This window comes from Oncorhynchus clarkii, chromosome 28, assembly GCF_045791955.1.
Source record: "Oncorhynchus clarkii lewisi isolate Uvic-CL-2024 chromosome 28, UVic_Ocla_1.0, whole genome shotgun sequence".
In the NCBI taxonomy this organism is placed as follows: domain Eukaryota; kingdom Metazoa; phylum Chordata; class Actinopteri; order Salmoniformes; family Salmonidae; genus Oncorhynchus; species Oncorhynchus clarkii.
The window spans coordinates 3,152,109-3,176,958 of record NC_092174.1 but is presented as its reverse complement, the minus strand read 5'-3'; the positions used below and the strand labels follow the sequence as shown (position 1 = coordinate 3,176,958).

General features: G+C 42.2%; 2 protein-coding genes across 2 annotated transcripts in view; both read right to left on the bottom strand.

Annotated features, from left to right (window-relative positions):
* The window catches only part of LOC139386658 (myosin X), a 261,409-nt gene that overhangs the window by 88,643 nt on the left and 147,916 nt on the right, over positions 1-24,850 (bottom strand). The window contains exons 5-7 of the mRNA XM_071132429.1: positions 4,620-4,754; positions 1,339-1,477; positions 633-717 (exon numbers count right to left, since the gene is read on the bottom strand). Coding sequence (XP_070988530.1) covers positions 633-717; positions 1,339-1,477; positions 4,620-4,754 — 359 coding nt within the window. The remainder of the gene's footprint in view (positions 1-632; positions 718-1,338; positions 1,478-4,619; positions 4,755-24,850) is intronic.
* LOC139386660 (RAN binding protein 9) overlaps positions 1-24,850 on the bottom strand; it is a 371,620-nt gene that overhangs the window by 320,193 nt on the left and 26,577 nt on the right. The gene's annotated exons all lie outside the window — the stretch shown is intronic.

Sequence of the window (24,850 nt, the reverse complement as noted above, 5' to 3'; positions counted from 1 at the left end):
AGTGCACCAAGTCTGGAACCAACAGGACCCTGAACAGCTTCTACTTCCAAGCCATAAGACTGCTATGCAAGACTGCTAAGCTAATCAAATGGCTACCCGGACTAACCTGCATTGACCCTTTTTTGCACCCTCTTGCTACCTTGCACTGACTATGCACACACACTGGGCTCTACACACACAAACGCATGCACACACGCATATGCATAATGATGTCACATACACACTCACACACAATTTCACACTCGCCCCTTATATAACCATGTTATTTTTACTTGGTATTTTATTCACTGTGTATTTATTCCTCGTATCACTATTTCAATTTTTTTAATGGAATTGAATAATCTTTAACTCTGCATTGTTGGAAAAATACCCATAAGTAAGTATTTAACTGTTAGTCTACACCTGTTGTTTACAAAGCACGTGACAAATAACATTTTATTCGATTTAGGCGAGGCAGGCCACCAGATATTATAAAGTTTGGCTATTATTGGTTTCAATGTTCAGTTTTGATGCTAAAGTGGGCTTGGATCTTACTTTGGGGGCCTTTTTGCCTCATGTAGAAAATAAACTACGAGATAGCTACACCCTTCTGTTATGTTTTGGTTTGACCCATGTATCATATTGTCACTCACCCCTCTGTTCTGCATTGGTTCCAGCCAGAAGTGCATAGAAGATGTGATAGTTCCTTTCCCCTGGATTCTGCCTAACAACTCGATTCTGATAGGGCAGAGGACACAACCATCAACGCACACCTCCAACAGGACACATAGCAACACAATGACATTGGAGGGAGAGAGAGAGACAGAGAGAAAGGGAGAGAGACCGACCGACTGCCAGAGGCAGAGAGAGGGGATAATGGGGAAAGAGCGATTGAGAGAAAGAGACAGAGAGAGAAAGATAATATTTACCTTCTCTAGGAGGTCTTTGCACAGAAAGGTGGTAGTTAAGGCATATATTACCTTTAGAAAGTCGGATGCTCCACATTGAGATTCATGTATGACAATTATCTGGCATAGATTTTCAGAAAGAAGAAGGGAAGATGAAGGAGAGAGAACTATACAGACAGATGAGAGAGTGGAGAGAGAGAGGGAGAGTCACACCTCAAAGTAGGTGAAAAGATAGGATGGAAAATTGTCCCATTCTCTAACTCACCAGAACAGAGATTGTCATATGTTTGAAACTAGAACAGCACACTGCACACTAATAAAGCACGCTAATAAATCATCACCTAAACCCTTCACTGAAAAGTGCTTGGCAGCAGTTTGCAGCATTTCCTATAGGAACTTGAACAGGACATGTAGAAAACATAATTCTGTCCACACTATGGATGTTAATAGCGTAGTAAAGGATACAGTCCACGATTTTACCGCCTTGGATGTTGCCCTTCTGACAGAAGTGCAGTTGAACAAACTTCCCAAACCGGCTAGAGTTGTTGTTGTAGACGGTCTTGGCGTTGCCGAAGGCTTCCATGATTGGGCTAAAAGAGTAGAGAGAGAGAGACAGAGAGAGATAGAGAAAGTCCACTAAATTGTTGAAATAAGAATATTGGCAGCGAGCTGGAGTGTCTTTTTCAAATAATGTTTTTTTTTTACATCCTCCATGCACCTGCAACTAGATAAGGTTGGAAAAATACTTTCTTTCCAAAAAGTTAAATGACTGAAAATGTTTTACAATCTGTACATAAAGTAGGCAGGTGCTGTCCAATAATTAATATAGAGCCAATAGAATATTGTACTGCAGAAATTTGCTTTAAAGCAGTATCCAGATCCATTGGATGTAGTGATCACAATATAGTAGCTATGTCTAGGAAAACCAAAGTTCCAAAGGCTGGGCCTAATATAGTGTATAAGAGGTCATACAATAAGTTTTGTAGTGATTCATACGTTGATGATGTAAATACTGCTTGTTGGTCTGGTGTGTAATGAGGAGCAACCAGACGGTGCACTTGACACATTTATGAAATTCATATTCCAGTTACTGATGCACCCATTAAAACGTAAAAATGGTTCAATCTCCGTAGATTGAGGAGGAATTGAAAAATGATATGGTTGAAAGGGATGAGGCAAAAGGAATGAGAAATAAGTCTGGCTGCCAACTGATTGGCAAACGTACTGCAAATTGAGAAATCATGTGACTAAACTGAATAAAAAGAAGAAGAAACTATACTACGAATCAAAGATAAATTATATAAAGAATGACAGTTAAAGGCTTTGGAGCATCTTAAATTACATTTTGGGCAAAAAGGCAATCTCAGCTTCATTATTCATTGAACCAGTTGGCTCATTCATCACAAAACCCACTGATATTGCCAATTACTTTCATGATTTTTTATTAGCAAGATTAGCAAACTTAGGCATGACATGCCAGCAACAAACCCTGACATTACACATCCAAGTATAACTGATCAAATTATTGTAATTTTGAATTGTGTAAAGTGAGTGTGGAAGAAGTGAACAAATCATTGTTGTCTAATCAACAATGACAAGCTACCGGGGTGGAACTACCGGGGCTACAACTTGGGTGGAAAATTACTGAGGAAAATAGCGGACGATATTGCCACTCCTACTTGCCATATCTTCAATTTAAGCCTACTAGAAAGTGTGTGCCCTCAGGCCTGGAGGGAAGCATTTTACATTTACATTTTAGTCATTTAGCAGACACTCTTATCCAGAGCGACTGGATAGGGGTAAGTGCTTTGCTCAAGGGCACATGAACAGATTTTTCACCTTGCCAGCTCGAAGATTCAAACAAGCAATCTTTCAGTTACAACCTCTTAACCACTAGGCTACTTGCCACTCTGTAAGTCCTTCCGCTCCCCAAGAATAGTAAAGCCTCCTTTACTGGATCAAATAGCCAACCAATCAGTCTGTAAGTAAACTTCTGGAAAAAATGGTGTTTGACCAGATACAATGCTATTTTACAGTAAACAAATAGACAACAAAAAAATCAGCACGCTTATAGGGAATGAGATTTAACGAGCACAGCCCTTACACAAATGACTGATGATTGGTTGAGAGAAATTGATGATAGATTGTGGGGGCTGTTTTGTTAGACTTCAGTGTGGCTTTTGACATTATCGATCATAGTCTGCTGCTGGTATAATGTGGATAAAGAGTTACCTGTCTAACAGAACACAGAGGGTGCTAGGGTCTATGTATGAGGATGACTCAACGCTATACTCGTCAGCTACTACATCGAGTGAAATCACTGCAACACTTAACAAAGAGTTGCAGTTAGTTTCAGAATGGGTGGCAAGGAATAAGTTAGCCCTAAATATTTCTAAAACTAAAATAATTATATTTGGGACAAATCATTCACTAAACCCTAAACCTCAACTATATCTGGTAATGAATAATGTAGAAATTGAGCAAGTTGAGGTGACTAAACTGCTTGGAGTAACCCTGGATCGTACACTGTCATGATTAAAACATGTTGATATAACAGTAGCTAAGATGGTGAGAAGTCTGTCCATAATAAAGCGCTACTCTACCTTCTTAACAGCACTATCAACAAGGCAGGTCCTACAGGCCCTAGTTTTGTCACACACATACTGTTCAGTCATGTGGTCAGGTTCCAAAAGCGGGACTTAAATGTACACAGAGAGCTAACATCAATGATATGCATGTCAATGTCTCATGGCTCAAAGTGGAGGAGAGATTACATTCATCACTACTTGTTTTTGTAAGAGGTGTTGACAAGCTGACTGCACTGAGCGGTCTGTTTAAACTACTAGCACACAGCTCAGACACCCATGCAAACCCCACAAGACATGCCACCAGAGGTTTCTTCACAATCCCCAAGTCCAGAACAGACTATGGGAGGCACACAGTACTATATGACTACATGGAACTCTATTCCACATCAGGTAACTGATGCAAGCAGTGGAATCAGATTTTAAAAACAGATACAAATACACCTTATGGAACAGCGGGGACTGTGAAGAGACACACACACAGGTACACACAGGTACAGACACACAAGAGCGCTAGCACACACACTCTATACACACACGCACATTGTAATATTGTTGTTTAGTGGTAACATACATTTTGTGTTGTGGTGGTGTGACAGTGTTATACGAAGCACCGGATTATATTTTGTAATATGTAATATAAGTGTCTTAATGTGTTTGGACACCAGGAAGAGTAGCTGCTGCCTTGGCAGGAACTAATGGGGATCACTAATAAACACCAGGAAGAGTAGCTGCTGCCTTGGCAGGAACTAATGGGGATCCATAATAAAATACAAATACTGTCAAATGCAAATAAGTACCAACACCTAAAATGAGTACTAACACCTTTTACTTATGGCTTGCTTACAGCATACAACTTTACCCCCCTGTTTGGTCTAAAGACACACCTCTGACCTCTGACGTCTGACACACCTCTCCACCTCTGAGACCTGTTCCCCAAAAAGCCCACCCTGGGCCAAAAAAGATCTACCTTACTTGGGACCAGACTGGCCCATTGGGACTTTTCGGGGTTGCATTAAGATAGCGATGATTGACTCACTGAATAAAAATGATTTGGCCTTTTCCTTCTCAAAAGCAAGTAGTTTAGAGGTTACTCATAGGTTGTTGATTCTGCTCTTCACAAGTCCTTAGCTATGTAAACACATACCTGCTCTCCAGGAGGTCCTCCTCCACGTGTGACGTCCTGTCTGTTGAGGAGAGCTCCAGGGAGTGCTCACTCATAGCCGACAGGAACCTCAGGATCAGCTTGGTGCTCTCTGTCTTACCCGCTCCACTCTCTCCACTGGGGAGGAAAGGAGAAAGAAAGAGTTTGAATGATTTGGATTAATTTGATCTTTCGTTATTCAACGCTGTAGAATGGGACTGGTACATAATGTAAAAGGCATGTCGAAATGGGAAAGGAGTCATGAATACACGTACACACACGCACACATGCTTGCGCACACACATGCACGTCAGTGGCGGTCGATGCCGTTTAACATGAGGGAGGATGATTTTTATTTTATTAGCATGGCCTTATTTCTGTTACAGCATATTGGATGACTGTCATTCATATTCCATTCACCCAGTTCAATGTTACATCGATAGGTTCAGGTTACTCCATGATACTATATTTTTCCCTGTACCCATCATGAGGTTGCTTCAACCTAGGCTATTTTACAACGTAGGTGCACAGATCGAGAGAATTTTGAATAATCAAAGTGACAAGACCGTGACAAATTCAATACCGCCTTGCACACTCTTGCCTGCATGATCTAGGGTGTAATCATTAGTCCAACAGTTGTAAATGAGAGTTTCTATTGAACAAATTCAGGTATGTTTATCCCGGTTTGTTCCGTTTGCTTCCGTTTTAAGAAACGTTTTTCAACAGAATCGGCAAAATGAATACAGCCCTGATCACATGCAAACAGCAGCCACATAAAAACAGCATGATGACTTGGCTCGTTATCTATCTACGCGCTCTCCTCCTCTCACCTTTTCCGTTCGCTTGTGGACTTCAGTGCATAACACATCAGCTGTATGTGACCAGGCGAAAAAACACTTTCCAAGCCAAACCTTCATATCATGACTGCTAATGGCTACACACAGCCTACATCATTGTTATGTCAAAGTAAACAAGACTACTAAGCACTAATGCATTAGTAAACTCGCAACAATTACACAGTACAGTGTAGTCAGAAAGCAGTTTAGCAGTTACACCGGCAGGCACCAGAGGCAATACATTAATAAAACCAAAAGCTTACCTTGACTTGGAAGAGTTCCAGTGTTGGATAGCCATAGCCAGCTAGCTAACATAGCATCCCTCTGTTTGAGCCGGGTGTTAAAAAAAATACAACCAAATATATCTAGCTTTCTCTCTCTATCTCTCTTGCTTCTCCTTAATTTTGGAAAAAATATATTTGTTCAAAATGGTTGAACTATTGTCTTTCTCTCTCTTTGAGTCAAATACTCATCACATTCTATGCACTGCAGTGCCTGCTAGGTGTGGCTTATGCGTCAGTACTAGATTCATTCTCTGATACTTTGATTGAGTGGACAACATGTCAGTTCATGCTGCAAGAGCTCTGATAGGTTGGGGACGTCTTCCTGAAGTTGTCATAATTAGGTTTTGTATTAAAGTCAATGTACCCAGAAGGGGACAGAAGCTAGTGATGTTGAGGCTGCTGTAGACCTTCATTGTAAAACAGTGTGTTTCAATAAATTATTTGGTGACATTTTAATATATTTATTATAGTTGTAAGAAGGATAACTTTAATGTTCCACTATTTTCTTATGAAATTCACTGAGGAGGATGGTCCTCCGCTTCCTCCTCTGAGGAGTCTCCACTAATGTACGCATGCACACTCACACATGTCCTTGACAGCATATCCCTTACATTTTAGTCTCCAGCCTTCAGCTATATCAAGGGTTTCTTGATAGCATGCCCTTGATTGAGTCTAGCCACAACAATGATGGTGATAATGTATGATAAGCCAGATGTGTTTCAAGAATGTTTCAAGAATGCTTTGCACTCTTCATATAAGCATTTAAAACAATACCTTACTTGCTTTCATGTATGTATGTATTTGTATGTGTATTTTTTTATTTATTTAACTAGGCAAGTCAGTTAAGAACAAATTCTTATTTTCAATGATGGCCTAGGAACAGTGGGTTATCTGCCTGTTCAGGGGCAGAACGACAGATGTGTACCTTGTCAGCTCGGGGATTTGAACTTGCAACCTTCCGGTTACTAGTCCAACGCTACCACTAGGCTACCCTGCCGCCCCGTGTGTGTGTGTGTGTGTGTGTGTGTGTGTGTGTGTGTGTCTGTGTGTGTGTGTGTGTGTGTGTGTGTGTGTGTGTGTGTGTGTGTGTGTGTGTGTGTGTGTGTGCGTGTTTGCGTGTGTGTTTGCGTGAGTGTTTGCGTGAATAAACACATGTTAACAATATGGGTGAAATGTAAATGACTAACTAACTGACAAATAGGTTTTGCATTCACATCCTGAAGATTTTCCCACATCTGAAACATTCTCAACATACAGGATATTCACCATTTTACCACTAGAGGTTTCATTGCACACTACAAAACATTAGTAAGTAGACTACACTGAATATACAAAACATTAACGACACCTGCTCTTTCCATGACATAGACTGACCAGGTGAATCCAGGTGAAAGCTATAATCCCTTATTGACGGCGCTTGTTAAAGAAGATTTTTTAAGCCTCGAGACAATTGAAACATGGATTGTGTATGTTTATCGTTCAGAGGGTGAATGGGCAAGACAAAAAATGTAAGTGTATGAATGGGGTATCGTAGTAGGTTCCAGGCACACCGGTTTGTGTCAAAAAATGCACCACTGCTTGGTTTTTCACGCTCAACAGTTTCCCGTGTGTATCAAGAATGGTCCACCACCCAAAGGACATCCAGCCAACTTGACACAACTGTGGGAAGCACTGGAGTCAACATAGGTCAGCATCCCTGTGGATTGCTTTGGACACCTTGTAAAGTCCATGCCTCGACGAATTGAGACTGGTCTGAGGACAAAAGGAGGATACAAGTCAATATTAGGAAGATGTTCTTAATGTTTTGTACACTCAGTGTATACTGTACTGAACCATTGCTCACCAACACCTGTGCAGATTAACTACAGGGTGAGCAGGCCTTTGTTCCAATTTCTTGCTCATCTGGATTTTGATTAATTGAATCATGCGTATATGCACACCCTGAACAAACAATACTGTGCAGAGAGCAATACAGTTGCTCTAGAGTTGATTTAAAATAAGAAGTTAATCATTCAAAAGACTGCTTGCATGGTTCCCTTTCAGTCGGTACTCTCGGTACAACACAACCACGGGGAGTCGCTCTCTTGCGACTGACTGAATAACTAAAATCATGCTCGACAATATCAAAGAAAATCATGCCTCACTGGAATCTCCGCCTTCCACAGGTGATAACCGTGAAGCTCAGATTCATTAATTCAATTCTTCCTCTCTTTACCTTAGACTTAGCAGGAACGATTCAAGCTACAATTTTTGGGGGGGCGGAGAACAGACTGATCTGACTTTGCCAACTAAACTGTCCATTTGTGGCAGAGCGCGCTCACCCCCTGGACGTTGTGTGCTTGAGTTTGTATTTGTTCTCCTAGTTTCCTAACCACAAACCAATGAGTTATTCTTCGGATTGCTTGACCTGGCTTTAGCAATGACTGAAACGACAAAGGCTAACAAGCCGGGCTTGAGTTCGCGACCATGCCCAAATGGATAAAAAGATACTCATGTTTGTTGTCTTGTATGTCTCAGCTCGGGGCATGCTCTGGCTGCCCTCGCTTGAATCAATTTGTGTGCGGGATTAGGGGACGGTGTCAGTAACAGTGAAACCGTCTGCGACTGGCACTGTTCCCCTAGTCCACGGCGCAGGTTCTCTTGGCAATCGTGTAACATTCTTGAGGGGGCTTGGTGTGTCTGATAGTGACTTCTTCTCCCGGGTTCCGTACCTCAACTGAGTTGTGGGATGTGGAGATGGATTGGGTCCTTGTTTGGTCGAAACAAATGTTGTCTACCTGGGCGTGGTGTATGCGGTAGCTGCCCGCCCTTATCCCGGCTTCTGTGCGCTCTGCCGGGGTTACGGGAGGCTACTCGATCAGAGAAGGCGGCCATGGGTACCCCCCGCCACCTTAGTCTGCCTTGGTCAATCACCGCTTGCCTCTCTTCCCAGACTTGTCGATGAAGGATCCAGTCCCACCTCGGTGATTCGGTCCTACGTAGACTTTAGAGACCAGACTAGCTAAACAATCGCTGCCTAGCGTACCAGCCAGTTTAGCTACTGCCAGCTATTCATGCCTCCCCACGGTGGAATTGCTTGGGTAGCTCTCTTGTTTAGTATATGTAGCGTTAAGTTACCTGGTTATTCTAAACGGAACGTGCTAGCTAGCTAGCCTAGCTTAGACTAAAAGCCTCATGGCTAACATTGGCTAGTATGCATAACTTCCGGCAGATGAAGTTTACTAGTGTTCCTCTGGCATTATGGCAGCCCCATTCCTATTTCCAAATCCTGGAGTTGGAGGGATTGGAGGAAGTGGGGTTTGCATGCACCTCCAATGAGGAAGCAGTTCCACCCTAGAGCGAGGGGCCTTAGCACGGGTCTGAGCAAACAGTGCACCCTTCCACAAAAACATTACTGTGATGACAGTGCCCCCACGTTTGTTACTATGTCAGGCATTGCCGGACCCCCCTGGGCTTCATGCAGGCTATACAGTCTCACGGTACATGTTGAGCTTGTCCATGTTTAATTTGGGAAACCAAGTGAAATCTGTTCGGGAACATCGATAGTAATATGTTTTCACAACAAAACATATTTAATTAAACTGTTGATAGCCCTTCTCTCTGTGCTCTCGAGAAAGGAATGAAGAAGAGAGAAGAAACGCATGGTGGTGAGATATGTTTTCCACTCAGTTTCAACCTGTTGTTGAACTTGTTTCTTAAAATTGATAAATCACAGTGAGGTGAATTTTAAAAGCATGAACCTGTCTTGGTGATAAGGGTTTGATGTTATTTTTGATTGCATTTGCATTGGTGTCAGAGGGGTTAGAGGAACAATAGAGGGCCGAGTACCGAGTTGGGTACTACAAACGCATGTCCAGAGTGCATAAAATGAGATTACAGAGTCAAGTGGAATTTTACTGCTGTCCTGAAACCGGTAATACGATCACTGTAACAGCCCTAGTAGAGACTGATCTGAGCCGGTGCACACCCTTGGTGCACACCCTTTTAAGGGGATGAGTGGCAACATCAATTCCCACCACTGGGCCAGTAGGTCACACCTGAAGCGACCATTTTAAGCTGCGAGACGCGTCCAGGTGAGTGGCTAGCCTCAGTGCTGGAAAGGCTGCATCAACAATAGCCCCAGGGGAGCGACTTCCATCACAGCGGCCATCATCCCCAGTAGGCGTAGGCACTGTCGAAAACGCCCTGTGCGACCCCAGCCAAAACTTGTCTGAGCAGGGCCTGGACGCCCTCTGTGGGGATAGATGATCACGATACGCGAGTATGAAACTAGCTCGAGACCCAAAAGGGGAATGCGCTGAGATGTAGCCAGCTCTTTTTGGTTTCTTATGAAGCCTAGAGACTGAATACAGGACAGTAGCATGGATGTGTAATACTGTTTTCTCAGCCAATCCACTCTAATAGCCAGTGCCTTGTGAGTATTCTGAATTTGTAGACTCTGAGGTGTTTGTTGAGGGCATGGGCGTCTAGAATGGCTTTGCAAAGTTCCATCCCTTTTCGGATCCAGGAAATACCCCTCTATCTCCGACATAGGAACCACTTGGATTGCTTGCTTCTGGAGAAGGGAGGATATTTCCTCCCTCAAAACGGACGCCAAGGCTTCGTGAACAGTCCACGTGATGATGCCACAGAAGTGAGGGGGACACACAACAAATTGTAGCCTGTACCCCTATGTCACTGTTCGGATGATCTAGGAGCAACATTGCAGATTTGCGCCATTGGTCAGATCAGACAGCTAGCCTCCCATCATCTGCTATTTGAAGGGGTGGGACGCCACCTTTTGGATGGGAAAGATTGTTTTTTTGTCTGTTTCCACCACTCTCGACCGTGTCGCCGAAAAACAAGACCCCTTCTGTGGTAACAGACAGGGACAATTGTAATTCAAGCGAATTCACAGGAACGAAAAGTGTTGAGCTGGAGACAAACAGCTCATTTCGGGGTTCATATGAACCACAGAGACTGTATGTGGGATAATAGCATGGTTGTGTTCAACCCTGCTCGTTACCTCTATTCCACTACCAACAACCTGTATCATTAGGCACCTCATAGTGAGTAGTGAGCTCCAGGCAGGATTCATCAGCAATGAATCAGAGTAATGAGCCACCAATGGGGGAGGGGTGCCCAACTTATTACTCCCCCCGTGGGGAGATTGATTCCTCCCTAGAACCCTATGAACACCATGGAACACGGGGTAATTGAGGGGACATTAAGCACTGCAACCCCTATTACCAGCCTGTTCAACCTCTCTTTCATATCGTCTGAGATCCCCAAGGATTGGAAAGCTGCCGCAGTCATCCCCCTCTTCAAAGGGGGCGACACCCTGGACCCAAACTGTTACAGACCTATATCCATCCTGCCCTGCCTATCTAAGGTCTTCGAAAGCCAAGTCAACAAACAGGTCACTGACCATCTCGAATCCCACCGTACCTTCTCCGCTGTGCAATCTGGTTTCCGAGCCGGTCACGGGTGTACCTCAGCCACGCTCAAGGTACTAAATGATATCATAACCGCCATCGATAAAAGACAGTACTGTGCAGCCGTCTTCATAGACCTTGCCAAGGCTTTCGACTCTGTCAATCACCGTATTCTTATCGGCAGACTCAGTAGCCTCGGTTTTTCGGATGACTGTCTTGCCTGGTTCACCAATTACTTTGCAGACAGAGTTCAGTGTGTCAAATCGGAGGGCATGCTGTCCGGTCCTCTGGCAGTCTCTATGGGGGTGCCACAGGGTTCAATTCTCGGGCCGACTCTTTTCTCTGTATATATCAATGATGTTTCTCATGCTGCGGGCGATTCCCTGATCCACCTCTACGCAGACGACACCATTCTATATACTTCCGGCCCGTCCTTGGACACTGTGCTATCTAACCTCCAAACGAGCTTCAATGCCATACAGCACTCCTTCCGTGGCCTCCAACTGCTCTTAAACGCTAGTAAAACCAAATGCATGCTTTTCAACCGTTCGCTGCCTGCACCCGCACGCCTGACCAGCATCACCACCCTGGATGGTTCTGACCTTGAATATGTGGACATCTATAAGTACCTAGGTGTCTGGCTAGACTCTAAACTCTCCTTCCAGACCCATATCAAACATCTCCAATCGAAAATCAAATCAAGAGTCGGCTTTCTATTCCGCAACAAAGCCTCCTTCACTCACGCCGCCAAACTTACCCTAGTAAAACTGACTATCCTACCGATCCTCGACTTCGGCGATGTCATCTACAAAATTGCTTCCAACACTCTACTCAGCAAACTGGATGCAGTTTATCACAGTGCCATCCGTTTTGTCACTAAAGCACCTTATACCACCCACCACTGCGACTTGTATGCTCTAGTCGGCTGGCCCTCGCTACATATTCGTCGCCAGACCCACTGGCTCCAGGTCATCTACAAGTCCATGCTAGGTAAAGCTCCGCCTTATCTCAGTTCACTGGTTACGATGGCAACACCCATCCGTAGCACGCGCTCCAGCAGGTGTATCTCACTGATCATCCCTAAAGCCAACACCTCATTTGGCCGCCTTTCGTTCCAGTTCTCTGCTGCCTGTGACTGGAACGAATTGCAAAAATCGCTGAAGTTGGAGACTTTTATCTCCCTCACCAACTTCAAACATCTGCTATCTGAGCAGCTAACCGATCGCTGCAGCTGTACATAGTCTATTGGTAAATAGCCCACCCATTTTCACCTACCTCATCCCCATACTGTTTTTATTTATTTATTTTTCTGCTCTTTTGCACACCAATATCTCTACCTGTACATAACCATCTGATCATTTATCACTCCAGTGTTAATCTGCATAATTGTAATTATTCGCCTACCTTCTCATGCCTTTTGCACACAATGTATATATAGACTCCCCTTTTTTCTACTGTGTTATTGACTTGTTAATTGTTTACTCCATGTGTAACTCTGTGTTGTCTGTTCACACTGCTATGCCTTATCTTGGCCAGGTCGCAGTTGCAAATGAGAACTTGTTCTCAACTAGCCTACCTGGTTAAATAAAGGTGAAATAAAAAATTAAAAAATAAACTGGGTAGCTGCAGAAACAGGGTTGGGAAAGCCCATGGCATACAGAGTTTCACCTGTTGTGCAGCAAGAGGCTGCATGCTCCTCAAACAGTGCTTGATGCATGGAGTGAAATACGTCTTCTTATAAGATATTTAAATATTCAATCCTGTGAAAGCAGAGATTTGATTGATGGTTGCCACTAAAAAGAGGAGGATCCCAGCTGCTACTATATTTATTTCTCAGCTGCTCCTATTAAGCACATGCTCTGGTGTAAAACCAGAGTAGCCTACTTGATTGAGTGCAAGCTTTTTCAATAGCCTATCTAGCCCACATTCTAAGGTTTATATCATTCACAACTAAAGTTGCCAAATAACTCTAGCATATAGAACTTTTTAAATGATCACTTTTACGCTCAACATACGCACACTTGTTCCAGAATCAGAAAATTATCCTTTATATTTTATTCAGCTAAGTTCAATTATATTCTTCTTACTAGAAAATAATGGCACTTATAAGCATATCTTGTCTGCTAAATGAACTAGCCTACAGGCTATGGAATGGCACATAGCCAGATAACATACAGTAGGCCAACTCACTCTGTTCTTCTGAAATACATTTTCTTCATATCATGTTTCTTTAGACCTGCCTAAAATAAATAATGGATGTTTTGTGATGGTGTATATTAAATGTATTTATAATACTTTTTAAAATGTCAATGTTCCAAAGGTGTTTAAACGTGTTTATGTTAATTAAACGTGTTTATGTTAAACGCGTATATGTTAATTAACAGTAAATTACCATGAGACCGGCAGTCATTCGACATGACAATAACCAGCTGACAAGATTCCATGACCACCACAGTACTCGTCTGTCGACTTATTGTGCCCACTTTGGATTCAGCTTTGGTTTGGGATGTGTGAAGCCCCCTTTGAACCACTGGAGGCTGTGGATCTGAGGATCCTCTCCTACAAGAACTCCCTGCTCGTGGCTTTGGCCTTGGCTATGCTTGATGGGGTACTTCCAAGCGTTATCCGTGCACCCTTCTTGTACTCAGTTTGCCCCGGGAGACTCTGAGGTGACGTTGCGTCCTAATGTGTCCTTCGCCCCCTAAGGTCATGACTATGTCCTACAGGTCTCTAGCTTTGAGCTATTTCCCTTTTCCACTGTCATGCTGAGAGAGGAGTAGAAGAGGCGACTGATGTAATGAAATTTTCTGTTTTGAAATGAAATATGCCGCATGCATTTGAACAATTTAAAGTTATGATGGTGCAGAGCAAAAGATGACTCTCGTTCATGAGATAAAAAGAAAGTTGTATTGAATGAAGAAAAATACATTACTGCAGCAAAGAGAAGTCATCAGCAATAGCTATAGCATCTAAGCTAGCAAAAGCTTATGCTACTTGCACTTCCTCCTACACTTGTTATCGTGCTTTGCTGTAGGCCTGCAAACCAGTTGATTTAGTTAGTTGAACTCAGTAGCTGTGGGCAGAAAAACAATTGCTGTGTGTTCAGGGTTAAACACTTGTTATCCTTAGTAAAACAATGTCATGTTCGGCTCAATGCCATGACCATTTAGGCCAATTCCACTTCAACGAGGTCAAATCAGGAAATACATCATTTGTAATTGAATACATGATCGAAAAAAAACCTGGCCCAAGAAAGCATTCATTGTCTCCATATAGGGGGTCAAATGGAATTCATTACAAATAGTGAAGCACAAAAAAGCTCACTCATTATTCTCAAACCGAACACTCAGTGACAAGACACAAATAATTAAAAAGGCACATAAATAGCAATGTCATTCCAAAATCTCCAGGGTTAAGAAATCTGACAACCCTCAGCCAGACACTAAGAAACTTCCAGAATGAATGTGTCAAATGTAAAACTAGTTAACAAAGTTTCAAAGACACATACAAACCTTAACGATACCCACAGCTAATTCAGACATTCACAGTGTTGTGTGGTGTCTCAAATTAGAAGTGAAAGTCATGCCAACCCTCAGCCGAAGCTTCCAGTAGCATTACATCAAGATAACTGGTTCGCATCAGACAGGGCGACATGTTTGTCTAAACAATGGGCCAGGGGCCCACACAGGAAGTGCTGTCTGTGGTGACAGAGCAAAAAAAAATAGCTGCCAGCCTCCTCCCTGAGGTCCTCGACGGCAAGGCCAAGGCCAACACACACAAAATACGAAGTACATAACACACACCAAACATTAAAACACGAGTCCACTAACTCTTCAAGTGTCAAATCGGGAAACTTATTGTCCCTACAGAGACATCGCTACTATGCACGCCCATGTGCAATTACTTGTGACTACCACTGCAAAGCCTTAGACTACTGGGGCATTTGTGCAACTGTAGGCTACAGAGAGCCACATAGAAAGCCACATAGAAACTGAGACTCACACAGAAAAGAGAGAAAAGGCTCATATCCAGTGCTTCTGGTGTAGGGTGGAGTTGCCCCTAGATGCCGATCTAGGATCAGTCTAGCATTTTCTACACTAATGTTTAAGGTTAGGATTGGGGGTGGGAAAGCTGATTCTACATTTGTACCTGGGAAACTTCTAATGAGGTCACCTGACAAAGATTTCTGTGAAGTCTAAATTTTTATCACTAAAGCTGCAGCTTTGAGAGTTTTTCTATTAGCTCTATTTTCCATGTTCTGTCTCCACCGGAAGGCATGAGAAGAAGAGGCCAGTCCAGTGGGACATCTGGAATGTTCTCTAACAGAAATATTTACTCTGAGCCGGGGAGTAGGTCGAATTTAATATCGCCCGTCACACAATTTTTGTGATCCCTCACATTCATAAACTGCGTATCAAGAGTGCTGGAGTGGTCAAGAGGTCAAACCTTCTTTAGCAGGCGGGGGGGTGGGGGGGCGCAGCGACTAGGTGTTTTTAGTTACAGAGAACAGAAGTCTGAGTACAGTGTGGAGTACGATTTAGTAAACGTGACTGTATGAATGACACTGTTTTGATAGCGCTGTTTACGGTTGAGACACGCGGCGACAGAGGAAGGTTGAACATATGAGCTGAGGGCTTTATGACTTATTTCACTAGCTCACTTTTTTATGAATGTCTATAACCATAACTTTTGAGACCACCTTGTCATTCTTTTCTTTTAAATAAATTGTTAACTGTTGAATTGGAGAGAGGATCCCACTGGGCACAACAACACTGGTTGAATGTAAATTGTTTCAATGTAATTTGTCAACGAATTGGGACATGGAATTTATGTGGAAATTTCCACCACAGGACTACGTCATTATGGTGACAAAATACATTTTCAACATAGACAAACCTTGTATAAAGTATGTTGAAATGTACCTTTAAATCAATGTCAGATCTTCAATGTTAAGTACACTATCAGAAAAAAAATCTGTAGGCTGGGAAGAACCTCCTACTGGATAATATCTCCATCTACAGCTACCCATCGGTCTCCCATTCAGGGACAACCCTGCTTAGTTATAATATTTGTTACTGACTATTACCAATGTGCTATCGTGAGAATAAGTGTTGAGAGATGTACAGTGCCTTGCGAAAGTATTTGGCCCCCTTGAACTTTGCGACCTTTTGCCACATTTCAGGCTTCAAACATAAAGATATAAAACTGTATTTTTTTGTGAAGAATCAACAACAAGTGGGACACAATCATGAAGTGGAACGACATTTATTGGATATTTCAAACTTTTTTAACAAATCAAAAACTGAAAAATTGGGCGTGCAAAATTATTCAGCCCCTTTACTTTCAGTGCAGCAAACCCTCTCCAGAAGTTCAGTGAGGATCTCTGAATGATCCAATGTTGACCTAAATGACTAATGATGATAAATACAATCCACCTGTGTGTAATCAAGTCTCCGTATAAATGCACCTGCACTGTGATAGTCTCAGAGGTCCGTTAAAAGCGCAGAGAGCATCATGAAGAACAAGGAACACACCAGGCAGGTCCGAGATACTGTTGTGAAGAAGTTTAAAGCCGGATTTGGATACAAAAAGACTTCCCAAGCTTTAAACATCCCAAGGAGCCCTGTGCAAGCGATAATATTGAAATGGAAGGAGTATCAGACCACTGCAAATCTACCAAGACCTGGCCGTCCCTCTAAACTTTCAGCTCATACAAGGAGAAGACTGATCAGAGATGCAGCCAAGAGGCCCATGATCACTCTGGATGAACTGCAGAGATCTACAGCTGAGGTGGGAGACTCTGTCCATAGGACAACAATCAGTCGTATATTGCACAAATCTGGCCTTTATGGAAGAGTGGCAAGAAGAAAGCCATTTCTTAAAGATATCCATAAAAAGTGTTGTTTAAAGTTTGCCACAAGCCACCTGGGAGACACACCAAACATGTGGAAGAAGGTGCTCTGGTCAGATGAAACCAAAATTGAACTTTTTGGCAACAATGCAAAACGTTATGTTTGGCATAAAAGCAACACAGCTCATCACCCTGAACACACCATCCCCACTGTCAAACATGGTGGTGGCAGCATCATGGTTTGGGCCTGCTTTTCTTCAGCAGGGACAGGGAAGATGGTTAAAATTGATGGGAAGATGGATGGAGCCAAATACAGGACCATTCTGGAAGAAAACCTGATGGAGTCTGCAAAAGACCTGAGACTGGGACGGAGATTTGTCTTCCAACAAGACAATGATCCAAAACATAAAGCAAAATCTACAATGGAATGGTTCAAAAATAAACATATCCAGGTGTTAGAATGGCCAAGTCAAAGTCCAGACCTGAATCCAATCGAGAATCTGTGGAAAGAACTGAAAACTGCTGTTCACAAATGCTCTCCATCCAACCTCACTGAGCTCGAGCTGTTTTGCAAGGAGGAATGGGAAAAAATGTCAGTCTCTCGATGTGCAAAACTGATAGAGACATACCCCAAGCGACATACAGCTGTAATCGCAGCAAAAGGTGGCGCTACAAAGTATTAACTTAAGGGGGCTGAATAATTTTGCACGACCAATTTTTCAGTTTTTGATTTGTGAAAAAAGTTTGAAATATCCAATAAATGTTGTTCCACTTCATGATTGTGTCCCACTTGTTGTTGATTCTTCACAAAAAAATACAGTTTTATATCTTTATGTTTGAAGCCTGAAATGTGGCAAAAGGTCGCAAAGTTCAAGGGGGCCGAATACTTTCGCAAGGCACTGTACATTTAAATACTTAATGGATTGACTGTTGCTATTGAAGTCATTCCAAAGGGTAGGTTTAACAGAGCAAATGAAATGTGACCATACTTTATCAAACATATATTGTCACGACCGTCGTTTAAATAACTGGACCAAGGCGCAGCGTGAGTAGAGTTCCACATTTTTATTGTTTGTGAAATTAAAAAAACAAAACAACAAAGATATAACGATCGTAGCACACAAAGGCACTCACACAAAACAATATCCCACATCGCAGGTGGGAATTGAACACACTAAGTATGATCCCTAATTAGAGGTAACGATTATCAGCTGCCTCTAATTGGGAACCATACACCAACATAGAAATAAATTCACTAGAAATCCCCCTAGTCACGCCCTGACCTAAAACACCATAGAGAACCCCGAGGGCATTTTTTACCCCTTTTTCTCCCCAATTTCGTGGTATCCAATTGTTTTTTTTAGTAGTAGCTACTATCTTGTCTCATCGCTACAACTCCCGTACGGGCTCGGGAGAGACGAAGGTTGAAAGTCATGCGTCCTCCGGTACACAACCCAACCAAGCCGCACTGCTTCTTAACACAGCGCCATCCAACCCGGAAGCCAGCCGCACCAATGTGTCGGAAGAAACACTGTGCACCTGCCACCTTGGTTAGCGCGCACTGCGCCTGGCCTGCCACAGGAGTCGCTGGTGCGCGATGAGACAAGGATTTCCCTACCTGCCAAACCCTCCCTAACCCGGACGACGCTATGCCAATTGTGCGTCGCCCCACGGACCTCCCGGTCGCGGCCGGTTACGACAGAGCCTGGGCGCAAACCCACAGTATAGGATTTTGCAAAGTCATCAACAGCTATTGTTTCAATTCAACCCAGAATTGAACTGAAAATAGATAACAGAATACGCCTAGGGTTTAAAGCTCTGGGTGATTTAAAATGTAATATTTTGTGGTATTGAATTGTGCGTGGTTGTCATGGTGAGAGGTTAGCACGTCTTCGGGGTATGATATTTGTGCTTCTGTAACTTTCTCACTCATCATTATTCACGATTCATTCAGGATTATCCGTAATCACGGTATATTAATGTAGAAGTGTTTAGAAACATATTATATTCTTATTGGTTTGTGACCTAAAACCCTCACAAACTTTTACAGATGCACAATTGAGCGCATCCTGTCGGGCTGTATCACCACTTGGTATGGCAACAGCAGCATCCTCTACCGCAAGGCTTTCCAGAGGGTGGTGCGGTCTGCACAACGCATCACCGGGGGCAAATGACCTGCCCTCCAGGACACCTACAGCACCCGATGTCACAGGAAGGCCAAAAAGATCATCAAAGACAACAACCACCTGAGCCACTGCCTGTTCACCCCGCTACCATCCAGAAGGCACGGTCAGTACAGCTGCATCAAAGCAGTGACCGAGGCTATCTCAAGGCCATCAGACTGTTAAATAACTATACATACAGACTCAAATCATTGGCCACTTTAATAAATGGATCACTAGTCACTTTTAATAATGGCACTTTAATAATGTTTACATATCTTACATTACTCATCTCATATGTATAAACTGAATCGTATACCATCTATGTAGTCAATACGTGCGATGAATGTGGGGCCAAATACTTAACTTTGAACTACTTTAATACACATACAGTGCATTCGGAAAGTATTCAGAGCCCTTGACTTTTTCCACATTTTGGTACGTTACAGCCTTATTCTAAAATTGATTAAATAAAACAAAATCCTCATCAATCTACACACATAATGACGAAGTGAAAACTGTTTGTTTTTTTTTAAATGAGAGAATGCCAAGTGTGTGCAAAGCTGTCATCAAGGCAAAGGGTGGCTACTTTGAATAATCAAAAATATAAAATATGTTTTGATTTGTTTAACACTTTTTTGGGGTTACTACATGATTGCATATGTGCTATTACATAGTTTTGATGTCTTCACTATTATTTTACAATTTAGAAAATAGTAAAAATAAAGAAAATCCCTTGAATGAGTTAGGTGTGTCCAAACTTTTGACTGGTACTGTATATCATAAGGCCTTCCGTTGAGGTCCTAGTTACACCCCAATGCAGTGTTCCTGAAACTCCTGGTTTACAGGCCACATCAAGCCTGCAAGTCACATTATGCTGGCTTGCAAAGTGACGTGTAATTCCTATTGGGATACAGCCAGAGTGAAAACATCCAACAATTGGACGCTTAAATCACTTGTAAACTGCATTGAGAATGTCTGCTGGGGTAGGGAAGATTTATTATTGAGACTACCTGAATAATATAAACTGGAACAGCTACCTCAGTAACGAATAAAAAAAGTCCAACTACTAACAGATTAGATTAGTTTAGAAAAATGCATGTTATTTATGTTTGTGTAGAATAAGATTAATCAACCGATCAATGTACATGCGAAAACATACGTATTGAAACAAATAATTCAGAAAATCAATCTGCAATAAAGCATGCTGGGAGATATGATAATGATCGGCATGGTGTTAAGTGGTTTTGAGCAAACATGAATTTGTAGTTTTACTCAACAATCAAATTCAGCTCACTCCGAGCAGAGTGAATAAACAAACTTTAACACATTAGCTCAAATTCTTATCCTTTTGAAGTCCGCTCAACTGACACAATAATGATGATTAAGCAATTAGTTAAGTTGGCTTTTTTTACAGTGAGGGAAAGTTGGCTATTGCATTTTTAAATGTTGACTAAGTTAGAATTGTGTCCACAAATGTACCCACATTTCTATTATGTGTAAATCGTTTATGATCAGTGAATGCCATAATGTAGTTATTTGGTGAGGTACTTCAACCTATTAGAGGAAATCTTATTTTCATTGTTTTAGCTGTCATACTGGCTGTTCAGTCCAAACCTAGAATTCTATCATGGGAATTTGTTGCGCTATACAGACGTTGCCTCCCTCCAAGGCACGTGTTGCAAGGCAACCCCCTAGACATATAGGCAAAAGCCAGTTTGACAAACTTGCTAGGAAATGTTTATGCTTGGAAACAAAAAAAAATACTGCACTCTGACCCACAAAACATATCTGCTTGATTCACGATAGTGTTGCAAAACAAAGCAAGGAAAGTGAACTTCAAAACGTCATGTCGTTTCATTTGGATTTGAATCTGCTATCTTCTGAAATAACTTACTGATCCTTTAAAATGAATGGGGTACATTTAAAAGGAACATCTATTTTCAGAAGGATTGGTAACAACTTTTAATCGCTGGGGTACATAAGAGGATGGAATTCAATAAAAAAAAGAACTAATAATGTCAGAAGAAAATGGCACAGAGATGGGCAACTGTAACTCATTTATAAGTATCTGAGAGCATATTCAAAGGGACGGGACCTCCTGTTAAAGGGACTAGTACATGTAACTCATTTAAAATGGCCTTGGCAGTGTGCCAGGCGGCCCAAACTGGGCAAATACAGAGCTGAAAGGCACTCTGCCTTTGTGTAAAGCCCTGGCCCTCCCCATGGCTCTACAATCCTAGTCTATTACACAGCCCAGCGGGCACTGTGGATTCTTTATATCAGAGTCAGTGGGCACACTGTCGGAGCATACCAACACCACTGGCACTGCCCCAACACTTTTGTGCCCCTGAAGAATACCACCGAGTCCGAAAAAGACTAAAGGACTCTGACACAGTGAGTTTTCACATCAATAAAAGGAGAGATGAAGGAGGGAAAGAGTTGTAAAATATCTAACGCTCTGGTCCCCTGTAGGGAAAGCTGGTGTATGTATACTGCTTTATTGGCAGGAAAGCTTCATTGCTACTTAAATGCTACAATGAGTCTTTCAATGTAATACTTTGGTACTGTGATAAAGTCTATAAGAAGTTCTGATGAAACTGAGAACATGCAACACAAATGGTAAAGCTTTAGGAAAGGGCTAAACCATAAGAGGTTTTTGGAAAGAGGGCTATAACACAAGTTACAAGAGTCTAAAGCTGAGATAATGTATTGTACATTTCCTACTGTGTTACCATGCCTCTGAACACGACAAAAAGCAGCACACACTGTAACAGTAAGTCTGTGTTTAATTTATTGAAAATGCCGGAAAGAGCACTGAGTACAAAGAATTTAGTACACAGTATGCTATTGCTGTTGACCTGCTGTCACACAAGTGATGAGAAAGTAACGCAAAGTAGCCTGACTCTTGTCCTATAATCGCACAACAAATACAGGAAAGACCTCAAAACCAGAACTCACCAGTGATTGCACTAGTTTAAAGGTTGCACCCCTTTCCCACAAGAGAAGTTAGGGAACACCACACCACAAAATAAAGGTAAAAACCAAAATAGCCATACACTTCAGTGTGATCTAATTAATTCTTTCAACCTCAACACCTTTTTGTTCTTGCTTTTATACTACATTCACTGTGTAAATTCACAGTTGAACTTAAAAAATTGCACACAAAACTCAAACAAGAATCAAAGTCAAACGCTCACAGGTATGTTTTGTGCACAAGTACCCTTCGTGACCTCTGTGAATTTAATTAAAATGGTTAGGGGGCCTTGAGTTTGACCCCATAACAGCTCTGGGGTCAGAAGGTCCTGTAACATTCGCTTCTCACCATGACTGGACTCAACAACAGAACAAAATAGAAAGCAGATAAAACACCAGTGGGTGAACAACATTGTACAAAAAAGAAGAAGTTTGCTTTTAAAACCCATGATAGTTTGTGGTATGGAGGCATCAACATAAACGAAAATGCAAAGTGACATTTATCACCAGGTGTCTTTTATTAAGGGTATAATGGCAGGATCCCTTTTTCTCCTCCTCCTTCTTTTCCTACCTCGTCCTTCTTCTCCACCTACCCTCCTCCTCCAGCTCCCATTCTTGGCTTCCCTTCACCGGACTAGCCTGGATCTGATTACTCACAATCCCTCAAATCTGAGCAGAAAGCTTCCTGCCCCGCCTTAAAGTGCCAGCCTAAACAATTTACTGTCCTTCTACTGCCCTATCCAGCCTCCCACACACTCACCAACCCAGTGAAACAATCTCAACTCAGCTTGGGGGCAATAGGAGTGGCATATCCACTCACCGGCAAGTTTATTAGGTACACCCATCTAGAACCGTTTCGAACCCCCCTTTTCCTCCAGAACAGCCTGAATGAATAGATTCTACAAATTAGAAATGTTCCACAGGGATGCTGATCTCTGCTGACATCCCACTGCAGATTGAACACCACCACCACCAGGCTGTACAATTAACACCAAGCAGGATGGGTCCATGAACTTGATGCTTATGCCAAATCCTGACTCTGCCATCAGCATGACACAACAGGAACCTGGATTTGTCAGACCAGGCAATGTTTTTCCACTCCTCAATTGTCCAGTGTTGGAGATTGTGTGCCCACTGGAGCCACGGCCCACTTCTACTTGTTTTTTTTAGCTGATAGGAGTATTTGTATTTGTATTTATTAGGGATCCCCAAGGCAGCAGCTACTCCTCCTGGGGTCCAAACATATTAAGGCACATTACATTACATATAAAACAAAAGACAAAACAATACATCATATAACATTATTACACCACTACATATCTACAATAAAAAATGGTTAAGACCATCATACAACAATATCACAATGTTTGCGTATGCATGTGTCTGTACCTTTTGTGTGTGTCACTTCACAGTCCCCGTTTTTCTATAAGTTGTATATTTACCTGTTTTTTTAAATCTGATTCTACTGCTTACATCATTTACCTGATGTGGAATAGAGTTCCATGTAGTCATGGCTCTATGTAGTACTGTGCGCCTTCCATAGTCTGTTCTGGATATGGGGACTGTGAAGAGACCTCTGGTGGCGTATGCATGGGTGTCCAAGCTGTGTGCAAGTATTTTAAACAGACAGCTCGGTACATTCAGCTTGTCAACACCTCTTACAAAACAAATAGTAATGAAGTCAATCTCTCTTCCACTTTGAGCCATGAGAGACTGACATTCATGTCATTAATGTTAGCTGTCCGTGTCCATTTAAGGGCTAGCCGTGCTGCCCTGTTCTAAGCCAACTGCAACTCCAACTCCATCTTAACTATTGTTGTATCAATATGTTTTGACCATGACAGTTTACAATCCAGGGTTACTCCAAGCAGTTTAGTCACCTCAACATGCTCAATTTCCACATTATTCATTACGAGATGTAGCTGAGGTTTGGGGTTTGGTGAATGATTTGTCCCAAATATAGTGTTGAGTCAGCATACATAGACACACTGGCTTTACTCCAGTGGCATGTCGTTAGTAAAGATTGAAAAAAGAAAGGGGCCTAAATAGCTACCCTGGGGAATTCTTGATTCTACCTGGATTATGTTTGAGAGGCTTCCATTAAAGAACACCCCCTGTGTTCTGTGAAACAAGTAACTCTTTATCCACAATATAGCAGGGGGTGTCAAGCCATAACACATACGTTTTTCCAGCAGCAGCCTATAATCGATAATGTCAAAAGCTGCACTGAAGTCTAACAAGACAGCCCCCACAATCATTTTATCATCAATTTCTCTCAGCCAATCATCAGTCCTGTGTGTAAGTGCTGTGCTTGTTGAGTGTCCTTCCCTATAAGATTGCTGAAATTCTGTTGTCAATTTGTTTACTGTTAAATAGCACTGTATCTAGTCAAACTCCTTTTTTTCCAGAAGTTTACTAAGGGTTGGTAACAGGCTGATTGGTCGGCTATTTGAGCCAGTTATGATTAGAATTGCAGAAAAATACTTGGTTTAAATGTAATCTGGCACCTTATTATATAATATCATGATATTTGTGCATTTATAATGATGACATGATATTGTATTGATGATGTGTACATGTACTGTGATGTAATTTGGATGTAATATCCTAGGCTTGTTATTGCAGTATATTAAGATGTGTGATTTACAACAGTCAGAATGACACCGTCATTAAAATTACAATTGAACAGGTAAAGAGGTGTGCTTAGATAA